Source organism: Exophiala mesophila (assembly GCF_000836275.1).
Source record: "Exophiala mesophila strain CBS 40295 unplaced genomic scaffold supercont1.6, whole genome shotgun sequence".
NCBI lineage: Eukaryota > Fungi > Ascomycota > Eurotiomycetes > Chaetothyriales > Herpotrichiellaceae > Exophiala > Exophiala mesophila.
The window spans coordinates 604,053-630,672 of record NW_015622509.1 but is presented as its reverse complement, the minus strand read 5'-3'; the positions used below and the strand labels follow the sequence as shown (position 1 = coordinate 630,672).

Sequence of the window (26,620 nt, the reverse complement as noted above, 5' to 3'; positions counted from 1 at the left end):
TGCTGCCACTGCTGCCAATGTGCCCACAAAGATCCCCCAAGATCCGATCATTCCAGGTCCCTCGGCCCCATCCTTTTCCCTCCCTGGTCACTCGTCCACCTCTACTCGTAGGCTTTCCTCAGGTGCCAACACTGCAAGTCAGCCGCTCCCACCGTCAAGTCAAATGTCCAAATAGGGCTCCGCTAAACTGCAAGCGTGTTTTTTGGTCTCCTCCTCGATTCGTCCGCCTTTCCTCTGCTGTTCCATTTCTTCGTAGTGTTCTCTTCCTATCTCACTCCCGTCGCCAACATCAACGTCGCGATCTTCTTCAATCGAGATTGTTATTTGTATCGCCTGGCTGGCGCGTGTTGACCTAGTCGCGCCCTGTACTTCTAAACTCACCCTTCGCCTGTTTTACGACCCGCACTTCACTGTGCACCGAAGTGCCTTTTTGGACGTGTCTTAATTTAGCTTTTCCATCATTGCACACTTCTTCGACTTGACCACGTATCACATCATCACGATCCACCGCCTACCTCCTCCAACCAAGCAGAAACGCCATCATTGATCTCTCTCAACAACAGCCTTAACCTCCCTGGTCTGCTTGCTGCTTTTCTTCTAACCGGAGAGCCCCTTCCAAGGATTTGAGTACCTGTACCTTCCCTAGCAAGGTCTTGGGAGGCATCCAACGAGATCGCACGGAGAATCTTGAGCAACGCGGAGCCGTGGGTATTCGCGATTACTCACCCAGCCAACTCGAGCGACTTACTCCCATTTGGGTGACACCTGCACCTGGCAAACTGGCAATTCTTTTCCAAAGTCACACTGAAACAGAACCCAAGCAGCCGGCGATTCTGTCTTGACACGATCCCCACCTGCCTCGAGTTTGCATCGAACCACCGTTGCTGGCTTGCTGAAGCCTTGGCTGAGTGGCGCTTTTGCTTTGTTCTGGGCCTGAAACCACGTGATGTGGCACCCAATTTTCAACGCCAAGAACTCCGTCACCTGATTGGCCTGCTATCTCCTCAGCAGGCTTATATAATCAATGTCCTCGAGATATCCCACCACGCCCCGAGATCGTTCTCCACCACGCTACGACCGAAGACCCTCGGGGACTTACCCTGCACCAGGCTCATCATATAGAGGTGCGACAGATCCATGCGTTCGTCGAGGTTCTAAAGCTAATTCCCATCTTCCAGGCTATCAATTTTCTTCTGCACCTCGAGGCCGCGGAGGCTTTCCCGCCCGCGCAGGCGGCGATACGTGGGATCGAGATCGCGATCGCGATCGCGACCGAGACCATGACCGAGACCGTGACCGAGACCGGGATGTTCGTGGGACACCCCAGTCCTATCGAGCCAGAGATGACGATCGTCCAGAGTGGCAGCGCCGAGACCGCGATTTCCCTCCAGCAGACCGCAACGTTGGCGTAGCGAGGGACAGTCGCACCTATGTTGGTAGAGAACGATCTGCTTCCCCAGCACGCCCCCGACGCGACTCTCGCGATTCCCTCCCTTCCACCTTCTCTCGCACCGCTGATTCGGCCGCATCCTTCTATACACCAGCTCAACGAGGTGGTTTGGGTCGAGGCCGTGGCAGAGACTGGGAAAGAATCAGACGCAGAACTTCTCTTGTTGGTGAGCGTGACAGAGATCTATTTCGCCCCCGAAGCCGCTCTCGCGAAAGCTGGCGCGACCGGGATTATGATCGTGGACGTCCATCAGCACCCGACCCCGATAGGGCCGATCGCTTTGAGCGGAGAGAATTTAACCGTAGTAGAGAACGTGATATCCGGGGCAGGGATCGAGATCCAGATATCCGACCCAGAGATTCTTCCCCAGCCAGGAGCGTTGCTGGACATACCACTGCGTCCGGCGCAACCCCCCCAGCTTCAACCACAGAGCGACTTGCCAAGGCTGACTACGATACTGTTCGAAAGCAACCCCCTATAAATACGCCGAGCACCTCCTTGCGCGACCCTCGAAGAGATGGAGACTCGTCTGACTACTTTGGCTCGAGGCCAGACCCATCACGTCGCGATCCACCTCAAGGTTCCCAACAACCGTCTACCGCTGTCGGGCTTGATTATGGCCCTCCACCATCATTACCGCCTGCTAGCACTCCTGTCTCGGAGAGACCGCCTGCCCCCAAGCCTGCGCAGTCAAAAGCCGATCTCAACCCTACCTCATCAACCCCTTTCCAGCCTCCGAGCGGGCCAAAGGCAGCTAGGACGCCTACTGCAACCACTCCAGCAACCCCCCTGGGTCCCAAGTTGGTTCAGGCCCAAGATACTTGGTCACGCAATGAACCACACCAGCGCACCGTGCGGCCAACGCCCCCGCCTCCAGCCAGCAATAGCCAGGGTGAGGGAGCAGCCAAGAAGGAACAGCCTTCTCAAGACTCGCGGCCCAGTCCGGTAGCTCCCATCGATCGAGCTCTACCAGCAAACATCCCATCAGGTCCACGACTAGGCACTGCAGCACCGCCATTCAGAGCAAGACTATCTTCTATGGAGACGTCAGCACAAGCAGGTATCATGCGCGACGGGCTCAAGTCCATTTCCATTGATAGTAAAACCACCTCAATCCCCACTGGTCCTCGACTTGACAGGGATGGCCGAGATCGAGATACCCGACTGGACAGAGATGGTCCAAGGCCTCCACCAGGGACAGGGTCCAAGATATGGGTGTCCCCCGACTATAAACCGAAGCCCTCAATTATGAACCAAATGAACAAGCCTTACCCCTCAGATCCACGAGATCGAGCTGGCTTCATACCGTCGGGGCCACGACAACAATCTGGCTTTCATGGACAGATGGACAAGTCTCGTGCCCTGCAGAATGGGCCAACTTCTGTGCCGTCCGCTCCCACGGGCCCTAAAGCCCTCTTAGCCACCAGCCCCAGGATCCCGGAGGCAAAGATTACCCTGATCCCCAGGCCACCTATCGATGTGATGCGAGCTAGCGATGACGTCGAAATGTCTGTCCCAGCTTCAAGCGAAGACGAAGATGATGCTGAGGATGATGCCTTTGACGATGACTACTTTGCCGAGTCGGAAGATAGATTCAAACAAGAGATGGATCTTCTCGAAGCCCGCAAGCCAGCTCCGGTCCTGCAGGACGGAACAATTGTGTCTCTGTTGATCAGATTGCAATTTCTCGAGATGATCGTGCAGGATGCGATCCCGCAACCAGCGTCAGCACTGCTTGAGCCTTCAAAAGCCCAGGCCTCCGTTTCGCCCGACATCCCACCCGCTCTACCCTCTCCCGATGCAGATGCCCCCAATCTCGATGCGAAGCTTGTGGCGGAGAACGTTATGCCAAGAGGCAGACCACTGAAACAGCCTCCTGTCAACCCTATACCAACTCCACCTATCGAAGAGCTGCCATATCTTCGAGCCCAATTGCCCGAACCGGTTTTGTTCGAAGAGTCGGACAATGAAGTTGAACATGAAGCTGTGGCGATGCTTCTTCAACAAGAGTTTGAACATAGTGCGTGGGACTGGCGGAGTGAGATGGAAGATTTGCACATGGAGTACCGAAAGTCTTACCCTGCTTGGAAGCATGAATTTGTCTACCTCGATGTCGATCGAAGGGATCAACAAGCTAGCCCTGCTCCGGCTTCCCCCGCACCTTCAGCTGCGCCCTCTGTCACCCCGTCACTGGGTCACGAGCGTACCAGGGGTGCTCGTAATACTACAGAAGCAGACTTGCAGGCAGCCATATTGATGTCTCAACAATCTCTCAAGGAAGAGGAAGAGCGACGAGAAAGAGAAGCTGCTTCGAGTTCTCTGCCAAACCTCGACACAGAAGCGGTCATTCCCGCAATGCTAAAGCCACAAGACGTCGAAGCTTCCTACTTTGAAGACACCAATCGTCTCATCAATGTCGAGCTCACACTCGAGTTCTATGAGTTCCTACCCCCAGTTGACGATTTCACGGAGGAAGAGCAAACTCTCTTTATCACAGCATATTGCCAAAGCCCGAAAAAGTGGGGAAAGATTGCAGAGTCCATTCCTGGCCGCTCCTACCATGAATGCATTGCTCATTATTACTTGACCAAGACCCAAACTCCGTACAAAGACATCTGGAGACGATCACAGCCCAGGAAGCGACGTGGTCGAGGTGCTGGCAAGCCTCGCGCTACGGCTCTGATGTCTGAGTTGGGTGACGGCGAAGACGGTGAAGGCGCTTCTGTACCGGTGACCGAGAGTGGAAGGCCCAGAAGAGCTGCTGCTCCAACCTTTGGAGATGTGGCAAGTGAGAATGATACGAGTACGCCAGGGCCACAATCGAGGAAGCCCGGCCATGGACCAAAAGATGGCAGTGTTGAACCCACGGCCGCCAAACCGACTAGGGGACGCAAGACTGGGATCGCAACCAAGACCCGCCGGACAAAGGCGCAAATCCAGGCAGACCAACAAGCCCAGGCCCAAGCTGAAGCCTTCGCCCAAGCCCAAGCAGGAACACTCGCTGACGCTCAGGCTCAGGCTCAGGCTCAGGCAATGGCGCAAGCGTATGCCCAAGTCCCCGAAGCCTCACAGCTCAAACCAGCACCTGCCGCAAAGCCCGAGCGCGCTCGAACGCTCCTTCGTGCAGAGAATGTGCCCATTAGGAGCGATCCTCAACCAGCTTCTCAAGCTGCGCGTCTGGACGGCGCTGCACCACCTCACATTGCAACTGACGCGATGCCTCCATCCACCGTTCCACCGCCAGCCACTTCCCAGGTCACCAGCTACTGGTCGGTCCCAGAACAGAACAAGTTTCCCGAGCTTCTACAATACTTTGGACGAGACTATGCGGCAATCGCTGATTTCATGAAGACCAAGAGCGTGACAATGGTACGCATTCCCTACATCAACGCAACTCTCTACTAACACGCCCCAGATAAAAAACTATTACCTACGTCAAGTCAATGCCGAAGGAAAAGAAGAATTCAAGAGATTGGAGGAGATTGGAGAGCAAATGCGCTTGTCTGGTACTCGACCTGCCCAACCCCCCAGCCCTATTGCCCCCGCCAAGCGAAGATACGAAGCAGCTCCATCTGTGGTACCGGTTGTCCGTCCGCCTGTTGTTCACGGAGTTCAGCCTGATCGATCACACGTTGACACGGAACCCGCTACGGCGTCTGACAACCATCCACGAGACAACTCGGATCGAAACACAGAGGTCTTACAGAATCGACCTGCCCCTCGAGACATTGGGCGCGATTCAGTGCCTGCAGCATTAAATCCTCAACCAAAGATCGAGGAGCTGTCCAAGACGGAGCGGAGTTCACTGTATGGACCCAAATCCTTGCATGGCCCGAAACCAGGAGTTTTTCAGGAAGACCCTCTCGGTTATCACGGCCCCCGACAACCCTTGCGCATGCCTCTACAAGAACACTCCCCACATGTCCAGCATCAGCGTCTATCGGATCCAAATCTCCCTTCGGCCTTGTCAAATATGCCTCAAGGCATCCTCGGACATTCTCGCGAGCTCATTGCTCAGCCCTTGCAAAGATCGCATCCTCCGTCGGGTCCATTTGGCCCAACGCCCCAGTCACAGGCAGAGAAGTACCATGCCACATCCATGCATCGACCTGACCACAGCAGGAACAGCAGTTCTACAGGGCCTGGTCATTCCTTACTGGAGCCACCACAAGAACTCGCACGACGATTTGATAGCCAACCTCGAAGCTCTTTGTTTGGGTCGCGGGCGGGTCCTTCGCCATCGGCGACACCGTCGCTCACTTCGGCTCCACCGAATCTGAAGGCTGAGGCACCGATTTCTCAACCGGCAAGCGCCCCTCCTTTGGAGCAACCAAAGCCGCCCGCAAAGCGGTCTAATTTGTTCGGCTTGCTCAACGATGATGCTCCCGAACCGCCTCCGAAGAGACCTTCTTTAGAGGCGCCACGTCGCACATCTCTTTTATCTCCTCAAACAAATATTGGAGGTACCACACCAGCATTGTCCAGAGGTCAAGGGCCACCAGATGATGCTCTGCAGGGAAGGTCAAGTAGAGGGCCTTATGGTTCCAGTGGCAGCGGCATCCAACCTTCGTCCGGTCATTCACTGGCAGACTATCAGAATGCTTATAATGAACTGCAATCTACTACTGGTGCGCCTGCGAACGAGAATTGGTTGGATAGATATGATCCGCGAACACAAGGCCAATCTGAACAGAGGAGTTTGCATCAGTCTCCTCGACCAAGCCCCTATTCACTGATTCCTCCATCTGCACAATCTAACACGCCGTCGGTGCACCCATTGAGAGATCCAAATCCTCTGCAGCTGGAAGCGAAGAATTCTATTGACCACCGTCGATCTCTGCTTGGTTCGCTCAACCAGGTACCGCCTGCGCCTTCGCCCCCACCGCAGGCTACGCCCCAAGCGAATCAGCCTTTCAGAACTGTCTCTGGAGGAGGGCACCACTCTCGAGTATCCTCAGTGGGTTACCCACCGCCTCAGACTGCCAGCCCGGCTGCACATTTGGGTCATCAGCAGCCTCTTCATCAACCTGGAGGCACAGCAATGCATCCTCAATCAACTAGTTCTACACCTGTGTCAAGTCTCCATCAACGTGCGTCATCAAACAGCGATTTCCAGCCACGTTTGACTATCCAGCAGCATATGGCCCAGAAGCAGCAGGAACAGCAGCGCGAGCAAGAGAGACAGATGCATCGTCAACGCGAGGTCGAAGCTGTACAGCGTGACCGCGAACGAGAGCAGCGAGAGCGTGACCTTCTTTCGCAGCATCAACAACAGCAGCAGCAGCAGCAGCAGCAGCAGCACCACCACCACCAGCAGCAGCAGCAACAGCAACAACAGCCGCAACAGCAACAACAGCAACAACATGTGCGACGGGATATTTGGGGAAGTGACCACCACTCATCACCTTCGATCGCTCGGCCGAGCCCGATGGGGACTTCGGGGACACCATCACACCTGGGCTATGGCCAGCGCGAGATCCCGAGGACATTTACGCCTCCTCACCAGCACTCACATTCACCTTATGGTGGTTCAGGTCTTGGGGTACAACATCACCAGTCAGGACTGCCATCGATGCAAGCAAAACCTCAGGCACCAAATCAAGCACCGAGTCAACCGGGTGGTCCACCCGCTACGCACCCAATACACCATCGTCTCCAGCACCCTTCTTCACAGCTTCAGGGTCAGGGTCTTCATGCCGGCAATCAATTGCATTTTAGACATTTGAGCCAGAATGGTGAGCCTAGGAGAGATGAGAGGCGGTAACTGGGCAGAGATGTGATTATATCTCCTGCGCCAGCAGGCGACTGAGTCCCCAGCACCGGTACAAGCCAACGCACTGTGCTCAGGATTACTTTTCATGTAGATCAAGTTTCAGTATTCGCACTTCTGAACGTGTACAAGATATGAAAGAGGCCGAAAGGCCTAGGATGTTCGGCGATGGATGGTATGGAATGAGTGGAACAACACGGGATGTATATGTATTTGCTGGCGTTCAAGTTCCTCGATCAACAACACAATTGATACCCAACCACTTACCAAATTCCCTTTGAAAATCACTTGTGCTTATTGTTCTAAAGGCAAGAGCTGCCCTGATCTCGACCTCGACGCGTTAGTATGTAGCTTGTGCGCGTGTGCCTGCCGTGCCTCCTTCCTGTCAACTTGAACATACACCAGAAAGGAAGGAGGTATGTAACAGAGCACATGAGGGCAGGAGTGACCGTCTAAATCAGCGGTCCTGGCGCTGCTCTTTGAATCATTTACGCCTGCCTTAGGGAGTAAGAGCCTCTTACCTGTAGGGTCTTTCTTTGGCAATATGTCGTTCCCCTTGTACGGACGACCGGCTCTTGATATGCACACAATGCACCATAAAGTGTTCGCAATCAAGCATCGGCACAATAGTCGAATATGTTCTTGACTGTACGATAATACGCTCGTAGTTCAGTCTCATCGCCCTAGAGACATTTTGACAGACCTTCAACATGGAAGCTATCATCAATAGTAAACACATTGTTTGTTGGTTGATGTGTCACGTGAATGCCAAGTACCGTTCTGTTCCTTCCTGCAAGTTTTCGGTGGAGCGTAGGATAACCGTTATCTGGAAGGAGCGCCTAATCATAAGTAGGCACTGTAGGTAGGTACAATATGTTCAAGCGCAGGTGCAGGTGCAGGTGCAGGCGCAGGCCGAGGGGCGTAGGATGAGGGGCAGAGGGTCACAGGTAAATCCCCTCGTCCCCTCTTCTCACCTCTTCCCCCTCCCCACCCACAACGCCCTTTTTTTCCATCTTTCGACCAGAACATCTACGGAGCACTTAGTCAAGGCACTAGCTTTGGCGAACACGGGTGACCTGGAAGTGACAAGTCTCTGCCCCTCAGGTACCCCCAAAATGTCTCGACCAAGCTCCAGCACCAGGCATTCCATGACCCAAAAAGCTGTTGCCTGAATCCTTCCCCAATGTGCACCACGCTAATTTGCTCCCAGTCACCTTCTCATTAGGTCTGAAGCCTCCAGGGACCTCTTGGTTGATGCACGCCCGGCGATACCACCATGGGATCTTCCATGGAGCGGGAAAAGTCAATGCAGGGCACAGCCCCTACCACCCAATCCGTTCCAATCCCCGTTCCTTCAGTTAAAATCCATTTGACTGCGGACCGTCGATGACGACGTTATATTACTCCAGATGACATAGGTTGCAACTTATCCTTGAGGACGTCGCCGACATTGTTCCTGTTACTCCTCTCCTTCATCGTCGTTGATCCTCTCCTCTGCCATCCAAGAAACATACACCAGCCGACCATTCCCTGATATTCTCCTGTCGTGACTTTGCTCACGTGCTCGTGCTCGTGTTCGTGCTCAGTCTGACGTACTTGGCTCTTGCTCGGTGGTACGGCTGAAACTCCCGGAGTGTGTCTTTCTTTATCTTTATTTCAACAAATTTCCCATCTGGACTTCATGATGCAGGCAAATTAAGCCCAGGCTAGGCAATGGTTGTGAGTTGGACGACCTAGGTAATGAGTGTTGCAATCTGCTTTATCCGAGTCACCTGAACCCGGCCTCTCCCACCGAATCGTCACCATGCACCGGGTGGGAAAATGGCTCGATCGGGGCCGTTCCATGGCTTCTGCTTCGACTCAGTCTCTCGATTCGTTGGCTGAGGCTCAAAACCTGGAGACTGCACTTCGTGCGGTGGAATTGATCATGGACGATGACATTACTGGCGCCGAAAAGGGCCTCGCGGATGGTAACTCCTCCTTCCACAAACTCGCAAGAGGCACCTTAGGCTTCTTCCGAGCCACTCTGGGATTCGAGCAGGACGTCATGAAGGAGGCCTCGGATACCTTGTACGAAGCCGAGTCCAGCGCCTCCACCAGTTACTACAAGGCTCAGCATGATCAAAAGGCATTTAATTCCAACATATACGACCGAGGCTCCGAGTTTGCCTTGTGCCAGGCTGAGGCCCAGATCATGTCCGCTGTGGTCGGAGTGCTGAATGAGAGCTTGACCGAGTCGCTCAAGGGCTTCTACAAGTTGAGAAAGGCTTATATCACCCTTGACGGCATTATTCAAATGGAGATCAATTTCATGAAAGCTCGCCAGGTCACAAGTCTTGCAAACTCGAGGAATCAGTCGAGCGAGAGCCTGCCCTCGGTCACCTCGGAGAATGCTTCCACGGTCAATGCACCCGTTCAGGTACCTTCCACAGACAAAACATCGGGAGCTCATCCAGTCAAACCGTCAGCGTTACGCCATGCTGAATCGGCCGAAACTTCAAACGACGATTCCAATAATGACGACGAAAGCGACGTCTTCCACGAGACCAAGACAATTGGCCCCGACAATCCCATCACCGAAGAATACATCGGTCACCTTGACAAGGACGAGAGTGAGCAGCTGACCGACCTCGACCGTAAAATTGAACAAATGAACATTTCCCACCACTCTGACGCGCTTCAACCTCAAGGGATCATGAAGCCACCACCACCGACCAGTCTGGGGATGCTCACTGAGGACGCCGACTCAGAAATCTTCTCCAATTCTCTCGACGTCTTTATCCACTCTGGGGCTAACCTGATGTCTGGGGTGCTTGCACTATTGATTTCGGTAATCCCTCCCGCCTTTAGCCGACTACTTTTCATTGTCGGGTTTCGCGGAGACCGCGAACGGGGGATCCGAATGCTGTGGCAAGCTAGCAAATTCTCCAATATCAACGGCGGCATGGCGGGGCTGGTATTGTTCGGCTGGTACAATGGACTAGTGGGATTCTGCGACATCATCACCGACTCCGACCCAAACAACCCTCACGACGTCGACGGATACCCGGCCGAACGTCTACAACGGCTACTCATCGAAATGCGAAAACGCTACCCGAACAGTCACTTGTGGCTGGTCGAAGAGGCACGTATGGCGGCTGCTCAACGCAACGTGGACTTGGCGCTGGAGACGCTCTCCAAGCCGGGAAAGTCGCAGCTCAAGCAGATTGAAGCCCTGCACATGTTTGAAAAAAGCCTCAACGCTATGTATGCGCATCGATACCAGCTTTGCGCGGACTCGTTCCTGGCGTGTGTCGAACTGAACAGCTGGTCACAGGGGCTGTACTTCTATATCGCGGGAGCGTGCCACCTGGCCGCGTACAGGCACGACAAGTCGCTCAGCGAGAAGCAGCGAGCGGTGCATGCACGGACTGCCGAAGAACACTTCCGAACGGCACCAACACGCGTGGGTAAGAGGAAGATGATGGGACGACAACTTCCATTTGATGCATTTGTGGTGCGGAAACTAGCCAAGTGGGACGAGCGGGCGACGCGGCTGCGTTGTAGTTTTGTGGATGCCATTGGTGTGGACCCTCTGGAGGAGATGATCCTGCTGTGGAACGGATATAAGAAGATGTCGGAGAAGCACTTGATGGTCTCACTCGAGCACCTGGCTTGGTCCGAGTCCAACGCCAATGGGCGGGACTGGGAGGACGAGTCCCTGGACGAGCGCAGCATTCTATACTTGCTCAAGGCGGTCATTTTCCGCAACCTGCGGCGGCACGACGAGGCGATTGAGATATTGCGCACGCACATCCTGAATCACACTTCGGCCGATTTCAAGGGACCTAATCATGATGACTGGACGGCGCCAACCGCGCACCATGAAATGGCCGCCAACTTGTGGACGCAGAGAGAGGCCTATATCAAGATCCACGGCCGTCACATGGCTGGATTTGGGTTCGTAGTAAGGTCGGACGCGAGCGGGTCGGCTGAGGGGGCGAATACCAATAGCAGCAGGCCAACAACAGGGTCAGCGACTGAATCACCGGCGCAGCAGCGACACGCGGGTCATCGCAGCGACGCTGATCTCGTTCGCGAGTGCAAGGTGTATCTTGAAAAGGCTAAGAACTGGGAAAAGTATGAGATGGATGCCCGGCTGGGGATGAAGATTACAGCGGCCCTCAACGCGGTCAAGAGGTGGGAGGAAAAATCTGCTGCTGGTTCTACTTAGCCAGGGGATTGTGATGACAGAGGCGGAAAAGGATAAATGTATGGGACAATCGGCCAGTGAGTTACATCTACCATGGTTGTTTAGAGGAATTCTAGGGCTAGAAGGATCGATGTCGTTGCTGGCGGCTGTATTTGGCCGGAAAGAAGACATAGAATGGTTTTAAATTGTACAGGGACAAAAGTTCTTTGAGGATTTGATGTCGTGATATCTTCTATATTGTGGTAGATTATGGTGATATTCTAGTACTTGGTATCGTGCGTGGGATTGTTCGGGGTTTACTTCTACTCGTCCTTTGGGCTGATATCACCATTGGATTTGACGACAGGCCTTGGCAGCTTTAACGCCAGGAACACCGTGTCTAGCAGAGGTGTATCGTAGTAGCGATCGATTTGGACGAACCCCATGTCAGTGTACAGATGGCGTGCGGCATGCATATCAGGTAATGTATCCAGCCGAATTTCAGTGTAGCCCAGCTGCTCGGCAGCAGAGACAATGGCTTCTGCCAATGCACGGCCTAGTCCCAAGCCGCGACCGTCGGGAGAGACGTAGAGGCGCTTCATCTCAGCGACTGAGCCAGTGGGTGAGGGATGCGAGGGGGATGATGAGGGTTTCAATGGTCGCAAACCGACACAACCAATCGCCTCGCCGGAGAGACTGTGTTGCGCGAGAAGCAGAGACCCTGTCGGCGGACTATAAGCGCCAGGCAAAGAGTCGAGTTCCGTTTGAAAGCCTTGGAATGTCAGGTCAATGCCGAGAGCGGTGGCATATCGAGTGAAAAGGCTGCGGATTGTGTCGAGATGGGCGCTGGTTTGCACAGGCGTGATGGTAAAGACTGGCTGTGACTTGACTGGCGACGGTGCTGGAGAATGGGGGGCGAGAGCCATGACGTGAAACAGCAGCCTTTTTTGGCCTAACGATTGGTTTCTTGTGGCATCAAATAGTTGGCCCTTGGAGCCTTGTTGGGTCGTGAACAATTTGGTGGTCTGGAGAGTTGAATTGAGTCACCATTGGGGTTTTGGTGTTATCGTCACGTGAGCATGATCGATACAGTCGGGTCCAGCGTTTTGCTTTTTGACCGTAGATTCTCCAGCATTTCGAGTCACAGGATACAACATAAAGAACGCATGCTATAAAATGCAGTAGTAGCCCAAATCATGAAATTGATGGGGAAACAACGGGAAGAACAAAAGATCGGCAAACCTGTGTATGTCCTGTACACTGCCCAGGGCTAGAGGACTGAAGTTGAGTGACGAGTCAAAGGCTGGACAATGTGACAAGGCGCGGAGAAGAGGTTGGTTCCCCGCTGGAAGGCAAACTCCGCGCTCGACCTGTCCAAGTACTCGATGAACTGGACTCTGGAGGACATGACATTGCTTCTGAGGATGTTCGTATGGTATTTTCTTTATTGTTACAGCAAAAGAATGCATCTCGAATCAAACCTGGCACTGGGCAGTAAGTCGCACAAAAGCACAAGGCGCAAGTTTTTCTGGTCACATGTACTCTGGCCTGGAATCGGAAGGAGTGCATACTGGAGTGACTCGTGACTCGTGCCTGCCTTGCCTGGGGATGGTTCGTGCCTTCCTCGGAAGAACCAATTCACCTCACCACACCTGCAGTCGCTCCTTCCTTCCGTAAAATTACCGTCCAGGGCAAGTGCGCGTGTGAGGTAAGAGCAACTGCCATCAGGATAATGATGATCCCAGTATCAGAACCACATACCTGGGTACCTCCTATCCACCGTCACCTTTACGAATAGAGATGACACAAGACTCTTTTACTCATCTCGTCGTGTCCAGGCTCGGAGCTCTGAATGAAGCATTGCAACTCGAATCCCATTGAATAATAAATAATAATTTCTTGCAGCGTGGTGATTTTCGCACCTTGTGCAATTGTCCCCCCATCGCTTCCTTTGCTTCCTTTGCTTTGTCTGCAGAGGATCCAAACCCATAACCCATTCGGCGGTAATTGACCGTGGGAATGTCCATTGTAAATAGGTGGATCATCGGCAAGGAGAGGCTTTGCTTATTCTGTCCCCAAGACGCCAACCAGCTTTTTCTTCTGTCATAAGATCTCGACCAGGGACCACAATTTGTGAGCTTTGGCGAGTCAAATGAGGCTCACCAGAAGACACCTGCAGGTCCCTGATCCGATGCCCGGCGCTGTCAAACTCAAAAGGCACCTGGGATAGAGGGCTCGAGTGTCTGATCCATTGGCAAGCTCAGCCCAAGCTCAGCGACCGGCTGTCCGACGGTCCCCGAGATAGGCATTGGATTCTCTCCTGGTGGCGCCGTGGAGATCCAGCAGGGCCTCGTTGCCTCCTACTTAGTTCCAGACTCTGGAGCTGTTCGTTGGACCCTCTGGCCACCAGGTGCTCCAATGTTGAAATCTAAGCTCTCGACTAGCTTTGTTCCTTATCGAGCCAATCGCGTCCCCGGGTCGGCCTATTCATCAACAATTTCATCTTCGCATACACCAAATCCATCAGAAGAAAATCAGGCTGATCCAGCTTGATCCAGCTCAATCCAGCTTCGAGTCGAGCATTTCTTGTAGGTACCTGACCAACATGGATCTTCCCCGGTCTCCATGACGGCTTGACATGACTTGTGCAACGGCTGCACATGCACCTCAACCAAATTACGCCCTCCGATCTCGTCACACCGGTGTGCTGGTCGGACAAAAACAACTGGATCTCCTGAAGAAGAAAGCCATGTTACCAATGGCCGTATATACATAGATAGCTACCCTTTAAACCACCTTCTCTTAACTTTCTCTCTTGCTCTTTCACTCGACATCATCCATTCCCCAACCAAGTCTTTATCCATTCATCCATCACACCTTCTCAGTAGTCTTTATTAAACATGGCCAACCTACCCTCTGAACCCGAATTTGAACAGGCTTACAAGGAGCTGGTCTCCACGCTCGAGAATTCGTCCCTGTTTGAGCAGAACCCCGAATACAAGACTGCTCTCAAGGTGGTCTCCATCCCCGAACGCATCATCCAGTTCCGTGTCGTGTGGGAAGACGACAAGGGCGAAGTCCAGGTCAACCGGGGCTACAGAGTCCAGTTCAACTCCACCCTCGGTCCCTACAAAGGCGGTCTGCGCTTCCACCCTACTGTCAACTTGTCCATCTTGAAGTTTTTGGGTTTTGAGCAAATCTTCAAGAATGCCTTGACCGGCCTGAACATTGGCGGTGGCAAGGGTGGTGCCGACTTCGACCCCAAGGGAAAGTCCGACAATGAGATCAGAAGATTTTGCTGTGCATTCATGAGCGAACTTGGAAAACACATTGGCGCTGACACCGATATTCCTGGTAATGCACTCGACTAGTATCCCTTTTTGTCCATGCCTACTAATACCCTACAGCTGGCGACATTGGTGTGGGTGGACGAGAAATTGGTTACATGTTTGGGCAATACAAGAAGCAGACCAAACTGTGGGAGGGTGTCCTGACAGGCAAAGGAGGTCAGTCCACTGAATCACCACCCACTGTCAACTGGGGAATTTCAATTGCTGACATTTTCAAAGGTTCTTGGGGAGGCTCGCTGATCCGACCTGAAGCCACTGGCTATGGCCTCGTTTACGTAAGAACCACCCACCACCACCCCACGACGGCGCGGATCCCTCGGACAAATGCATTTGCTAACATGATCCACCACAGTATGTCCAACACATGATCAAGTACGCAACCAACGGACAAGAATCTTTCAGCGGCAAGAGAGTGGCCATCTCAGGCTCTGGCAACGTGGCCCAATTTGCTGCCCTCAAAGTCATTGAATTGGGCGGCACAGTTTTGTCACTCAGTGACAGCAAAGGTGCTATTATCGCCACCACCGAAGGCGGAATCGATGCCGAGTTGATTGGACTGATCGCCAAGCTGAAGCTCGAACGCAAACAACTGGCCGAGGTTGCGGGCACATCCGAGTTCAGCAGCAAAGTCAAGTACGTGCCTGGCGCTCGTCCTTGGCTGGAGGTTGGAGCTGTCGACGTCGCACTGCCTTCGGCGACCCAGAACGAAGTGTCCAAGGAGGAGGCAGAAGGTTTGATCAAAGCCGGTGCCAAATTCATTGCCGAAGGCAGCAACATGGGAAGCACGCAGGAAGCCATCGACGTTTTCGAGGCAAGCCGAAAGACTCAAAAGGGCGATGCCATCTGGTATGCCCCCGGCAAGGCAGCCAACGCTGGTGGTGTGGCCGTGTCAGGACTCGAAATGGCACAGAACTCGGCACGCGTGCCATGGACATCAGAGCAGGTGGACGACAAGTTGAAGGACATTATGAAGAATGCCTTTGAGAACGGTCTCCAGACGGCAAAGACCTATGTCACACCCGCTGAAGGCGAATTGCCCAGCTTGGTTGCTGGCAGCAACATTGCCGGATTCAGCAAGGTTGCGGCAGCCATGAAAGACCACGGCGACTGGTGGTAGTTATGATCATATGACTTGATATGACTGGGTCGGCTGTTTGGTGTTTGGATGGAGTTGGCTAGCGTGGCATTGCAACATTGCAACATTAAAAGATATAAATCATGTCTCATTACTACTTGTATTCACAACAACGAGTACGAGGATATACCTCTAGGTAGTATCTACGAGTAACTAGTACGAAGACATACCTCTAGGTACCTAGTATCTACGAGTACTCATCACCTGTACCACGTGACTTTGAGCCTTGTACTTGTGGTAGCTCCTGCCTTTGTTGACAGAGGCGGTCTTGTGAGTCCGTTCCTGCCTCATCTGCCACATTAAATTCTCTGAAAGACATTTGGGAAAGAGCATCACAATGCAAGCAGGTTCATACCTACCTAGTATTTAATAGTAATGGACGCCTTCCTCATCTGTAAAGTCTGTGCCTGTGTTTCAGTTGGAAGGAGCGCTGTCCCAAAGCACATCCAAAAGGCTTGGCACGTGGATCGCGACTGTGGCTACCCCTGCCACTGTGGCTGCGACTGTGGCTGCCACTCCAACTGCAACTGCAGCCAAAACGCGTCCAACTCGATGCGCATCAAAAGTTCCAAGTCAACCTCGAGAGAATTCCAGCCCTTCTACAACAACCATGTCAACAACCCTTCGCCCTCTCTCTCACCTGCCATAACCCTCATGGGCAGATGGGCCTCACTCTGCAAACATGCTCAACCTCTACACCGAGACCGCTTTCCAGGTGACTCCCCCAACTTCGGCTTCCCTGGTCGAATTCCACATTCCCCGGAAAAACGGCTCCCTCGACAAAGCCAGAAGTCCCTCCAAACGCCACCACACAAAGTCTCCCAATTGGCCTCAGGATGAGGCTACCTTCTCCTCCCGTCACTTGGCCTCCGAAAGCTCCATCTACTTCAGAAAGTCAAAGACATACCCTAGAGTCTTTCTCTGGTCTATCCTGCGACGATCAAGGGCACTGCAAGTCCAATGTGCCGATCTCGCAAGAAGCGAAAGTGATCGGAAGGAGGCATACTTCACTCTACAATTCGAGTTCCAGGATGATATTGTCCCTCGCGCCGTCGCCTTCGCCGACTCCGAGAACGGTGACGACCTACACGCCTTTGTTGCGACGACCAGAAACGAACTCTTCAACCTGATCATTCACCCTACCGCCTTCCGCGATCCCTCGATTCTCCAGAGTAGCCCGCAACCCACTTGGGTCAAAATACTCGATAGCTCCGCCCTTAGACTCCACACTGTCCATCATCTCCATGCAGCCAACCCTCTCGAGATCTTCGCCTCATTCACAAACGGCAGGTTACAGAGGCTGAAGCGGAGGGCAGGGGAAGATCATTGGTCCGAAGACAATTACGATGAGAAGACTTGGGGCGAATCATTGCGAGGCATCGTCACCTGGCGCGGTGTTCAGACGATCCCTCATGCCTCCTCTAATGTCGATGTCAGAACCGTCCAATCCATGATCCTGTCCTCCGATGGTATTCATCTCTTCACAATTTGTCTCAACCACTCGATCAGGGTCTGGCATCTTCCGTCGGGACGTCTCGTTGCCACAAAAGATCTACTCGACCAAGAGCGCGAGCCTAACGACCGCACACACTTGAATCCCGCCGATGATGCTCACCTTCAGATCGTCAAGCTTCCTTTGCAAAGATACCCCGTACTCCTCACATATAGTCCTCAAGATGGTGGACAATTCAAGTTTTGGGACATCAAAGGTAGCTTGACCGACAACATCATCATCGAGGACAAATACCCGGGCACAAAGTTGACCGCACCGGACCCCGATCCCTCGGGAAATACCCTGTGGTCAATGGTCGGAGTCAAACTGGATGCTGGGAACGATGTCCTTCCAGCTAGAGTATGGGCTTTGTATCGTAATCACAACTACCATCAGCTCTACAACTGCCAGTTTGAATTCCGCACCCTCACATCCTCTTGGAAGTCACACTGGGTCAAGTGCGCCCCGACTGCCTCCTCAAAGGCACTGGCTCCAGATCTAATCAGAACCGACTCCCAGGACCCTGCCTCAAAATGGATTGACTTTTTGTTCTACCCTGGCAGATACACGGAAGCCGTCTTGCAGACTGCCCTATCTATCTACGAAGACGCCAACAACAAGCAACTTCCCACCTCTTCCCACTCCAACACCCCTCTAACACAGCGAATGGTCTCTGTTGTTGCGAGCAATGTGTCTCTCCGCAAGTATGGCGATTCGGATCTTGATTTTGATCGCTTCCTGTCGGACACGGACGCTCAGTGGCGAAATCTCTACAGAATCGTGGACAAGATCAACGACGCCACCACAGCTCCCTTGTCATTGGCATATGATTCCTTTATTGACATGGTATGGATCCCCATGACCGGCCGCCTCTGTGCCGTCCGAGAGTGTAACAATATTGAGCTGTTACAAAATAATCAAATCGATGATCTCGCCGAGCTCGAGGACGTTGCTGCGAGAGTGTGGCCACATCGAAGGCTGGCTACGGACGGCGGCGACTCATTCAGCGATTTTGGAATATTGATCACTGCTGCCAGGGCCTTCAGTGCCTCATTGACTCCAGAGTTGTCCGAAAACCTCGACGGCGCCATTCGGGAGTTTCTCTATACCAATTCCGAATCGCTCATTTCTACCAAGGTCGTCGACATCTTTGACAGTGTCGGTTTCAGTGAAGCCGTCTCGGATGAGTTATTTACTCGCTTGGAGAATGATCTGCAACCATTGAACGGTTGCACTGGCCTGACAAACGAGCTGTTTCTTGTCCTTCTCGAGAACTTTCCTCGCAGTACACGCATTGCGAAGAGCGGCTTGAGAACTACTCTATTCGGAAATCTTCTGTTGTCTAACGGAATGCTCGACGTGCTCGAATCAGAGCATCTCCTGCTGAAAGACCTCCTCATCCTAGCCATATTCGTCGAGGGGGAATTTAACCAAGACGACGACAAGATCCCAGACTTTGACGCTTCCGAGCTGTTCTCCTATATCACACCACAGTTAAAAGTCGTGGAGAGAAACCTGTGGCTGGCGACGCACAACCGCCGCATTCCTCTCGAGATCTTGGGCCATGATGCGCGACCCAACATTGCGCGTAAACCAATCGATACCTCTCTTGAAAACACCAGACTTGTTAGCATTTTCGAAGATACACTGAGCAAAGCAATACGACCAACACCACCGGTGGAGATGCCCATGACTTCCCTGCTTACGACTCAGCTTGATGAAATCGAAGATTGGGCTTCGGGAAAGCAGAACAAAACAGATATTGATTCTCGCGACGATCATGAGACTGTCTACCTCCAATGCGACTTGCTCGCGCAAAAGGAGTTTGACCTTGCCACAGAATTCTCTCTCTTTCAGCCCTCGACGCCATGGTCTAGCTACATCAAGGGTCGCCTCGCTCTTGGGATGGAACATTATGATGTTGCTGCGAATCATTTCCGAGCCGCTTCGTATGGCCTGTCCCATGGCAAAGCAATAGGAAACCTGGTCGAACTCTCGGCCGGCTTACTGTCTTTGATCGATGCCGAACATTTCTACAATGGCCTCCCATCATTTTTGTATCATGTCGCCACGCTCTTCGAGACAGCCTCATCCTACAACGAGGCTGGCCAATTTTTCCGCTTGGCTCTGGAGGCTCTGAGCGTTGGCCAGCCGGAATCCAGTTCCAGCTTCCGGTCGGACCTATTATCAAGACTATTCAATGCAGAACTGAAACAGGCCAGATACGCCAGTGCCTATGACGCGTTAGCCCAGCTTCCCGACAAAGCTCTACAGCGGGTTTCGGTTGTCGCTTTGATCAATTCGATGCTAGATGCCAAGTCCTGGACGGGCGGCCCAGCAGGTGCCGTCAAACAGATACAGTCTTTACCATGGGCGATCAATCCCCATCTTGCCCACCAATTAGATCTCCACCTGTTGTCATTGGCCAAGAAACAAACTTCCACAAGCATTTCATCCACGGACTGGCTCTCTACACCGGGTGACACCGATTATCTGAGCATCATTCATGCTGTTCGGATAGGGCAGAAAGACTATCGCGGCGCCGTAGCCGTGCTTTTTGACCGCCTTCGCCTAGTCCGCAAGTCCGGACGTGCCAGACACGATCCCAAGGCCACTGCCTTACGACACGTCCTGCTTGCTCTAATCAATGCGATGGCATGTGTTGATCCTGAAGAAGCATACGTTTTGGCCGATGTGGAAGAAAAAACATCATCCGGTGGACCACATCAGAAGGGTGGCACCATCCAAAGCATGGAAAGCACCGCGGGTCGGAAAAGACGACGCGTCATTGTGACGCTTGAAGATCTGCGAAAGGAATATCAGCAGGTCCTTGATAAATGTAGTAGGATCGAACGTGGCGATTTTGATTTCGATGTGGATGGGGAAGGTGATGATGAGGATGATGTGCCAATTGATCAGTCCAGACTGAATCTCTCGTCACATGTGGCTGGAGGTGACGTGATGGAGATGTGATCAAGTTGGTAATTTGTCATGGCTACCTAGTAGTACATGAACCCCTATCCCCGTGGGAAGGGATTACGGGAGGGATCTCGGCTGTCTCGGCTGTCTCGGCCATCAGGTGATAGCGCAGATGGTGGGAAGGATAATGTCGAAGTCGTACTGTAGTGGGATATCCAGAAGTGTTAAAGTGTTGAATAAGAGAAAGGTTTCTGGATTTTGCTACCAACACCAACGCCTCCGCCTCGTAGCTCGTGAATGAATAATGAAGGGTTCTCAATGCACAACTCGTAGGAAGCTCGCTTGTAAGTAGATGTTGACCTGGCCCTGACGTTCTCAAAGTAATGGAGTGTATATCTTTGTCTTGTCCACTAGAGTCTAGGTCTATAGAGAAGACAGTGCTATGCTTACTCACTCATATGGCTCAAGCTAGCGCTAGGTGAGAAAGGCAACGACCAAGGAAGCAGGCGGGTAGTAAAGAGACTTTGATACAGCACAGAAAAAAACATAGGTCAAGATACATAGCATCTCAAGTTTTTCTTGATTTCAGCAAGCTGACTACATACTTGAAACTAAGCCTGTCCACCAGCTGAATCCATGTACTCTTAATTCCATCCATCCATCACCATATTACAAATATCAAAATTCCAAACTTCGCATCCTCCGGCCCCGCGCTCCTCTATCGAGTATCCAAATCATAATCCTAATGCTCAAAAGTTTTTGATAAGTATGGATGCCGTGGTTCATCTAGTCTGAGTAGTATAACAGTCGTGTAGTGCAGGCGGTGGTATCTTGTGTGATGTCGTTCTCAATCGTCATGTAGTTCTGGGTGTGATGTAGTTCTGGGTGTGATGTAGTTCTGGGTGCGATGTAGTTCTGGGTGTGATGTAGTTCTGGGTGTGATGTAGTTCTGGGTGTGATGTAGTTCTGGGTGTCATGTGTAATGCTGGGTTTGGTCGTGAATGTAGCTCTGGGTATCTTGTGCAATGTCGTTCTACGTCAAGAATGTAAATAGTTGCCGAGGTTGTTTGTTGTGACAGTGATTGATACAGTTGCTTTTGCCGTGCCATGTAGTTTGTTACAGAGGAGTCCTCACGTGAATCGGAGGCTCATTGTGAAGTCAATCGAAGGGTGTTCAAGCAAAGCCAAAATTGTTTGTAGGATGATGAAGTCGCTTCGTAAGGTCGTCAAGTCGTCAAGGAGTAAGTGTCGTAAATTTCGAGTATCAACAGGTTCAAGCCTTCCTGGAAACCACCCAACCGCCCAGTTTCCAAGATGTATTGCCAGTTATTGTTCTTGTTGTTGTTCTTGTTGATGATGATGATGATTTTGGTCGAAATAACGCCGAGGATTATTTCCCAATCCTTAGTCGTGCATACCAACCGGCAAATACCAGAGTCGAGTCTTCGTATTGCCGTCATGGTGTTGGAAGATAGAGACAGCGAGAGCGCGCCACGCCACATTTGATACCAGAGTCGAGTCTACGTATCGTGGTTGAGGAAACTGGGCCAGGTATTCGAGTCATTTCAGATCTTCAAACCAGTGCCAGAGTCGAGTCTGAACACTTTGTTGATGTTCTGCGAGAATGACCCCGTCAAAGACTAATAATCCTCTATGAAGAATAGTCAAAGCCGCTGAAGCCGTTGTCTCCATTCACAGCATTGCCGTCGGCACAAGGATCCTCCAACTCATCCAGGAGACGTTCCACCTCCGCCTCAAAATCGGGATCGACCGACTCCGGAAGCTGGGGGCTAGTACGTGAAAGGGAGTTGCGTTTGATCCTGTAATGGCAACGGTGCCTGTTGTGGGAAGGGCTGCTGGCGAAGCTCAATTTCCCGTAAGTTAACAAAACCCTCCTTAGGGGGAGCATCTTGAATGGGAAGATCAAGCCCACCGAAGTACGGTTGAGCTTGATGCGGCAGGAAGGCACCGGCGTCATGTCCAGGACCCTGCTGTTGAAAGGACAGGCCGCCAGTAGCAGGATCTTCCAATGGCGCGTCGTACCCACAGAAGGGGTCCACGCCATTGACTTGGTGGCCTTCCTGTTGGCCTTGAAAGAACAGGCCACTAACAGCAGGACCCTCTGATGGCACAACGGACCCATAGACGGTATCCTGGCCATTGACTTGGCGGCCCTCCTGATCGCTTTGAAGCGAGGCACCGTCTAGCTCGGCTAATTTAGCCCGGACAACCTTCTCACGCGCTCTATCGAGGTCGCCATTATGCTGCGCTGTGGCAGCCATCGAAATTGGCTTTGGCATTTTGCTCCTTTCCGCTTTAGCAAAGGCTTGGTGGCGCTTGCTACACTTCAAAGAGTGCCTCAGGGCGTTGTCCCGTCGGCGGCTGCCACGTGAGTCGCAGCCGACCCACGGGCAGAAAAAAGGGTTCGCCGGCTCGTGCACTTTTTTGGTATGCTCGCGTAGTTTGGCTGACGTGGTGTAACCTCTATCGCAGCCTTGCCACGTGCAACAAAACCGCATGTTCTCGTGCGCCGAAAAGATGTGCTCCCGGAGACTCGACGACGTGACATAAGTCTTGTCCTCACACAGGGTGCACTTGTGACTTCCAGGCATTTTGTCGGTCTGTTAGGTGTGACGGGCCTCAGACTGCGAAGAGGAAGGGAGAGAGATGATGTCGAGTTATTATGGGACGTTGAGTGTGGCAGGCTCCACAATCCCAAGATGTCGAGAGAAGATGAGGCGAGGTGGAGGAACCTGAGTGTGACAGGCTCAGGGTCGTATAGCGTGTCAAGCTATCCTCGCAGAAGGTCTGGTGTTGATCGACTTTCTTGAAGACATCAGTAAGTAGGTGTTGATATACGTGAGAGGCAGCTGTACCTGTTTGATGGGTCGGATGTGTCGAGTATGGAGGCCAGGGAGGGCCTGTTGTAGTGATTTATTGGAACGATCTGGTATTGGTCGTACGAAAAAAGATAGCAGCAACTCCTTTGTAAGTTGTAGCAGCAGTCTGTCTTCTTAGATGAGATCGTCCTGAAGTGTGAGAGATATAGACATCACGACAGGCTGCTAGGAGAGTATATGTACTTTTGAACTGAACCCCTCAGGACAGTGCAAAAGCTGCCTGATGGGAGAAAGAATGGTTCACTGAAAGTTAATCATCAGACACACTTGAAGGGGAACTTACAGACCCAGTAGAACTAGATCAAAGGGAACATGTGAACACTGTAAGTTCAGGCCCATTTTTACAAGCTCTCACACGTAGGAGGACGGACTGTGGGCGATGAACGTCTCTCAGAACCACGGAAACATGAGAGCGACTCCGTAGATCTAGGTTTAAATCGCCCGGAGTCAATCACGAGGAGTATCCTCTATCGACAGGACTCCATCTCACAAAACAACACCTCCCAGCCATTTTGTGTAGAGGGTCATCTACCCTGGTCTCCACTCGTCTCGATTTCGGCTGGCAAATGGGAAGAGAGGACGCTTTGCGTATAGGTCAGACAACAGAGTGATAGGGAAAGGGACCTAGTTTGCTAGGAGGTCAGGACGAGTATTCGTCATGATTGTGGAGATGACACTCTCGAAGGGGATTTCCACAGGGTTAGAGAGTAAACGTGAAAAAGACGCACCAGAGACCGTGCAAGAAGACATCGATGACACACTCATGAAGAGTTCCGCTCTCGAAAGGTAAAGGCATTTTAACTTGTACTGCAAGAACCTGATGGGTCTGCATGGGGCTAAAATGGATCAAGGATCTGAATTCGCTCTGTGAAAGACCTCTGTCTCCGTCCAGTTGTGGACCGTAGATGTGGATAAAAGTATGCCATCATTACGAGCTCAGACTAGCTGAAGCAAGGATTCGAGAATTAACCTGAATTGGAAAGATCAAGTGAACAGGTTATTTGAAACGAGAAGTGATGAGTGAAGGACAAGAGGGCGATGGGTGGTGATGGGTGGTGAAGGGTGGTGAAAGGTGGTTGTTGATGGTGCACCAATGGAAGGAAGATACATTGGAGTGGGAGTCGATTAGGGATACAGCCTTGCGCGGCAGGGACGAAGTTGTTAGGTCCCTCTTGTATGGCCAGTACCTGCCAATCATCATCTTTCCCAACTTAGTCGAGTACTAAAGAGTTGGCGCAGGCGCCTTCTTGGATGGCAAGATGGTTCGTGTCACGTGAAAAGGATAAACTATGGAGAAGCAGAAGGACCCTGAGATGTTGTGGCTCTTGCCATACGATCCATACGAGGAGCGGAGGAAGGCGACGAATCGCCAAGCGTCTGTTCCCCCTCCTCCTCCATCTCCCATCTACGGAGTAAGTTACATGCTAACCTTGGGTTCACCTCTTCCATCAGGACTTCAAGACCGGCTTGATTCTTGAGTTACTTCATTAGACTAAACCCGCTCTCGTGCCTGACCAGGTGACTTCGGACCATTGTGGACTCCTAGCCTTCGCTTTCTCTCTCCATAATGGGCAATCTATGTTCCAAGTCGTCGAATCCACCAGAGAACTTCTCGACTCCTGGGAGACCGCTGGGCACAAGCTCTCAGACCAAGAAAACAACCACAACTCCGGTTCCGCAGAAGTTGACTACCAGTACTCCTGGTCGGTCACTTGGAGGCAGAGAAGGAGCGTCCAGCCCCGATGATGCACGCAGCGCTGCTGCCAGAGCTGCCGAGGTAAGATCTTCAGAGTAATGAATTCTACACTCGGCCGCTATGACCGATCACCCCTTTTACACCATCACCAATTCGGAAACAACGCAAAGTGAGTATTTGGGCTAGAGGCTAATGATGAGCAACTTCAGCAACGAGCAGCAGGCGCCAACAAGTCCGGTGGCAAACTAGCCACAAACCTTGCGAATCAGAAAAAGCAAACCCAAAACCAGTTGTTGAATGCTGGGTCTGAGGCGGAGCGACGAGCTCGAGATGCGGACGAGAATGCGCAGGCCCGCACCTGGAACTGATGCGCTATTTGCCTCGCCATCGTCGATCGAGTATGACAAAAGCGCGACTGTCTCGACCTAGTCAACGCTGGCCTCTAGCCCCATCCTGATCACACGACACGACATAGGGCGATATACTTTCACCGAATACTTGAGTTGCACGGATGCACTAGAAATGCGGAACGACATCCATTTTTATTTCGAGCCTAGCACAAAACGGCACCTTGTTGTTGGACATCGTTTTTCACTACGAATTTCCGAGTCAAGCGCGTATGCAACATAGACCAACCTACATATGAGAAACGGGGACGAATCTGGAGCGTTCAGTGGATGCTGATATGAATGCGCTAATGTTTGTTTATGGAGTTGTCTGTGAAAGATGTACTCGGTTGGATCGGATTTCGTTTCTCAGATGCAACATAGCGCATATCAGTACATACCAAGTTCATGTTAAATACGGAAAGCAAACATCCACGCTCTACTCTGGTATTTTTGGGGGCAACATTTCCATCCTGGACCTGATAAACATCTAGCCAAGTGGAGCTCGTTGAAGGGTGATTTGGTCATCAAGGTGAAGTCCAACTCAAAGGCCGTCCAAGGGCCCCGGCCCCGGTTTTACGTGCACGGCGTTGGCAAAAGTACCTACCAAAGTTTAGGCTAAATAAAAGACTTTGGTTTGCCGGAAAGAGAGAACGAGTCACGAAACACCGGTTTCATTCGAACCGGCGAAAACGCTGTTGTTGACATTCCAAGAGGTTCGACGACGCAAGCCTCTGACAACTCTACCCGAATCGATTGCTAGTGCCCGAAGCAGGTGATCAAGCACCTCCTGCTAGACAAGTGGAGTCTTGTGGTCAAAGATTGCGGATTCTGTCGTCCGAGACTACAGGCACTGTCCTTTGAAGTCGGCATATGACCTACTCCGTAGACGACCCTCATTTGAGCAGAGCCTCGAACGAATGAACTAAAAGATCCACCCAGAGTGTTTGGGAAACACCCTGGGAAGTTCCGGGCGAGAGCACTCGCCCTCGTCCACCTTCCCTGCTCTGTTCTTCCTCTTTCCCTTCAGGCCGATGACGAAGAGAGGTCACCGGTGCCCATGTCCATCTAGATGGCTCGTCTTGTCTATGCCTTGACATGTTTGATATCACGTGATGGAATGCACGTGATCCGTGACGCGCCACAGTGTGTCCCTTGATATTCAACTTGTATTGCCTTTTGAGAGGAAACATGATGGTGGTTATATGGTGGCATTATTTTAGAAATGACCTACATGAGGTTAAGTGTGCTAGATTGAAGTAGTGTGGCTGCCGTGTCGATCCTCGAGTACGGCATAACAGAATGGTCAATATGTATGTAAGCCAACGAGAAGATGAGCATCAAGCGCTTC

General features: G+C 52.2%; 7 protein-coding genes across 7 annotated transcripts; 5 read left to right on the top strand and 2 right to left on the bottom strand.

Annotated features, from left to right (window-relative positions):
• The first annotated feature begins 232 nt into the window (after nt 1–232).
• Nucleotides 233–7,495, top strand: PV10_08147 (uncharacterized protein). Its single transcript, XM_016373127.1, has 3 exons — nt 233–1,124; nt 1,179–4,819; nt 4,866–7,495. Exons 1-3 carry the CDS (start codon nt 1,025–1,027, stop codon nt 7,212–7,214), a joined length of 6,090 nt encoding a protein of 2,029 aa, XP_016220038.1. The 5' UTR covers nt 233–1,024; the 3' UTR covers nt 7,215–7,495.
• Nucleotides 7,496–8,516: 1,021 nt separating this feature from the next.
• PV10_08146 (uncharacterized protein) lies at nt 8,517–11,665 on the top strand. Its single transcript, XM_016373126.1, has one exon. The coding sequence runs from the start codon at nt 9,025–9,027 to the stop codon at nt 11,431–11,433; it is 2,409 nt and encodes an 802-aa protein (XP_016220037.1). The 5' UTR covers nt 8,517–9,024; the 3' UTR covers nt 11,434–11,665.
• PV10_08145 (uncharacterized protein) lies at nt 11,618–12,598 on the bottom strand. The gene has a single exon (XM_016373125.1). It carries the CDS (start codon nt 12,315–12,317, stop codon nt 11,715–11,717), a length of 603 nt encoding a protein of 200 aa, XP_016220036.1. The 5' UTR covers nt 12,318–12,598; the 3' UTR covers nt 11,618–11,714.
• Nucleotides 12,599–14,150: 1,552 nt separating this feature from the next.
• Nucleotides 14,151–16,087, top strand: PV10_08144 (NADP-specific glutamate dehydrogenase). The gene is made up of 4 exons (XM_016373124.1): nt 14,151–14,745; nt 14,799–14,897; nt 14,961–15,016; nt 15,094–16,087. Exons 1-4 carry the CDS (start codon nt 14,292–14,294, stop codon nt 15,856–15,858), a joined length of 1,374 nt encoding a protein of 457 aa, XP_016220035.1. The 5' UTR covers nt 14,151–14,291; the 3' UTR covers nt 15,859–16,087.
• Nucleotides 16,088–16,470: 383 nt separating this feature from the next.
• Nucleotides 16,471–20,558, top strand: PV10_08143 (uncharacterized protein). Its single transcript, XM_016373123.1, has one exon. The coding sequence runs from the start codon at nt 16,559–16,561 to the stop codon at nt 20,339–20,341; it is 3,783 nt and encodes a 1,260-aa protein (XP_016220034.1). The 5' UTR covers nt 16,471–16,558; the 3' UTR covers nt 20,342–20,558.
• A 1,519-nt stretch (nt 20,559–22,077) lies between these two features.
• On the bottom strand, nt 22,078–22,587 carry PV10_08142 (uncharacterized protein; the record flags this gene model as incomplete). The annotated part of the gene is made up of 1 exon (XM_016373122.1): nt 22,078–22,587. One exon carries the CDS (start codon nt 22,585–22,587, stop codon nt 22,078–22,080), a length of 510 nt encoding a protein of 169 aa, XP_016220033.1.
• Nucleotides 22,588–24,609: 2,022 nt separating this feature from the next.
• PV10_08141 (uncharacterized protein) lies at nt 24,610–25,943 on the top strand. Its single transcript, XM_016373121.1, has 2 exons — nt 24,610–24,964; nt 25,093–25,943. Exons 1-2 carry the CDS (start codon nt 24,755–24,757, stop codon nt 25,249–25,251), a joined length of 369 nt encoding a protein of 122 aa, XP_016220032.1. The 5' UTR covers nt 24,610–24,754; the 3' UTR covers nt 25,252–25,943.
• Nucleotides 25,944–26,620: the final 677 nt, after the last annotated feature.

What these genes read in the sequence shown, in the direction of transcription:
- PV10_08143 (XM_016373123.1), top strand. Translation starts at nt 16,559, where the DNA reads ATGCTCAACCTCTACACCGAGACCGCTTTCCAGGTGACTCCCCCAACT.
- PV10_08146 (XM_016373126.1), top strand. Translation starts at nt 9,025, where the DNA reads ATGCACCGGGTGGGAAAATGGCTCGATCGGGGCCGTTCCATGGCTTCT.
- PV10_08144 (XM_016373124.1), top strand. Translation starts at nt 14,292, where the DNA reads ATGGCCAACCTACCCTCTGAACCCGAATTTGAACAGGCTTACAAGGAG. An exon ending in CGCTGACACCGATATTCCTG is followed by an intron (nt 14,746 to 14,798) that starts GTAATGCACTCG and finishes AATACCCTACAG; the next exon opens with CTGGCGACATTGGTGTGGGT. An exon ending in TGTCCTGACAGGCAAAGGAG is followed by an intron (nt 14,898 to 14,960) that starts GTCAGTCCACTG and finishes ACATTTTCAAAG; the next exon opens with GTTCTTGGGGAGGCTCGCTG.
- PV10_08145 (XM_016373125.1), bottom strand. Translation starts at nt 12,317, where the DNA reads ATGGCTCTCGCCCCCCATTCTCCAGCACCGTCGCCAGTCAAGTCACAG.
- PV10_08147 (XM_016373127.1), top strand. Translation starts at nt 1,025, where the DNA reads ATGTCCTCGAGATATCCCACCACGCCCCGAGATCGTTCTCCACCACGC. An exon ending in ACCAGGCTCATCATATAGAG is followed by an intron (nt 1,125 to 1,178) that starts GTGCGACAGATC and finishes CCCATCTTCCAG; the next exon opens with GCTATCAATTTTCTTCTGCA. An exon ending in AGACCAAGAGCGTGACAATG is followed by an intron (nt 4,820 to 4,865) that starts GTACGCATTCCC and finishes AACACGCCCCAG; the next exon opens with ATAAAAAACTATTACCTACG.
- PV10_08141 (XM_016373121.1), top strand. Translation starts at nt 24,755, where the DNA reads ATGGGCAATCTATGTTCCAAGTCGTCGAATCCACCAGAGAACTTCTCG. An exon ending in CTGCTGCCAGAGCTGCCGAG is followed by an intron (nt 24,965 to 25,092) that starts GTAAGATCTTCA and finishes GAGCAACTTCAG; the next exon opens with CAACGAGCAGCAGGCGCCAA.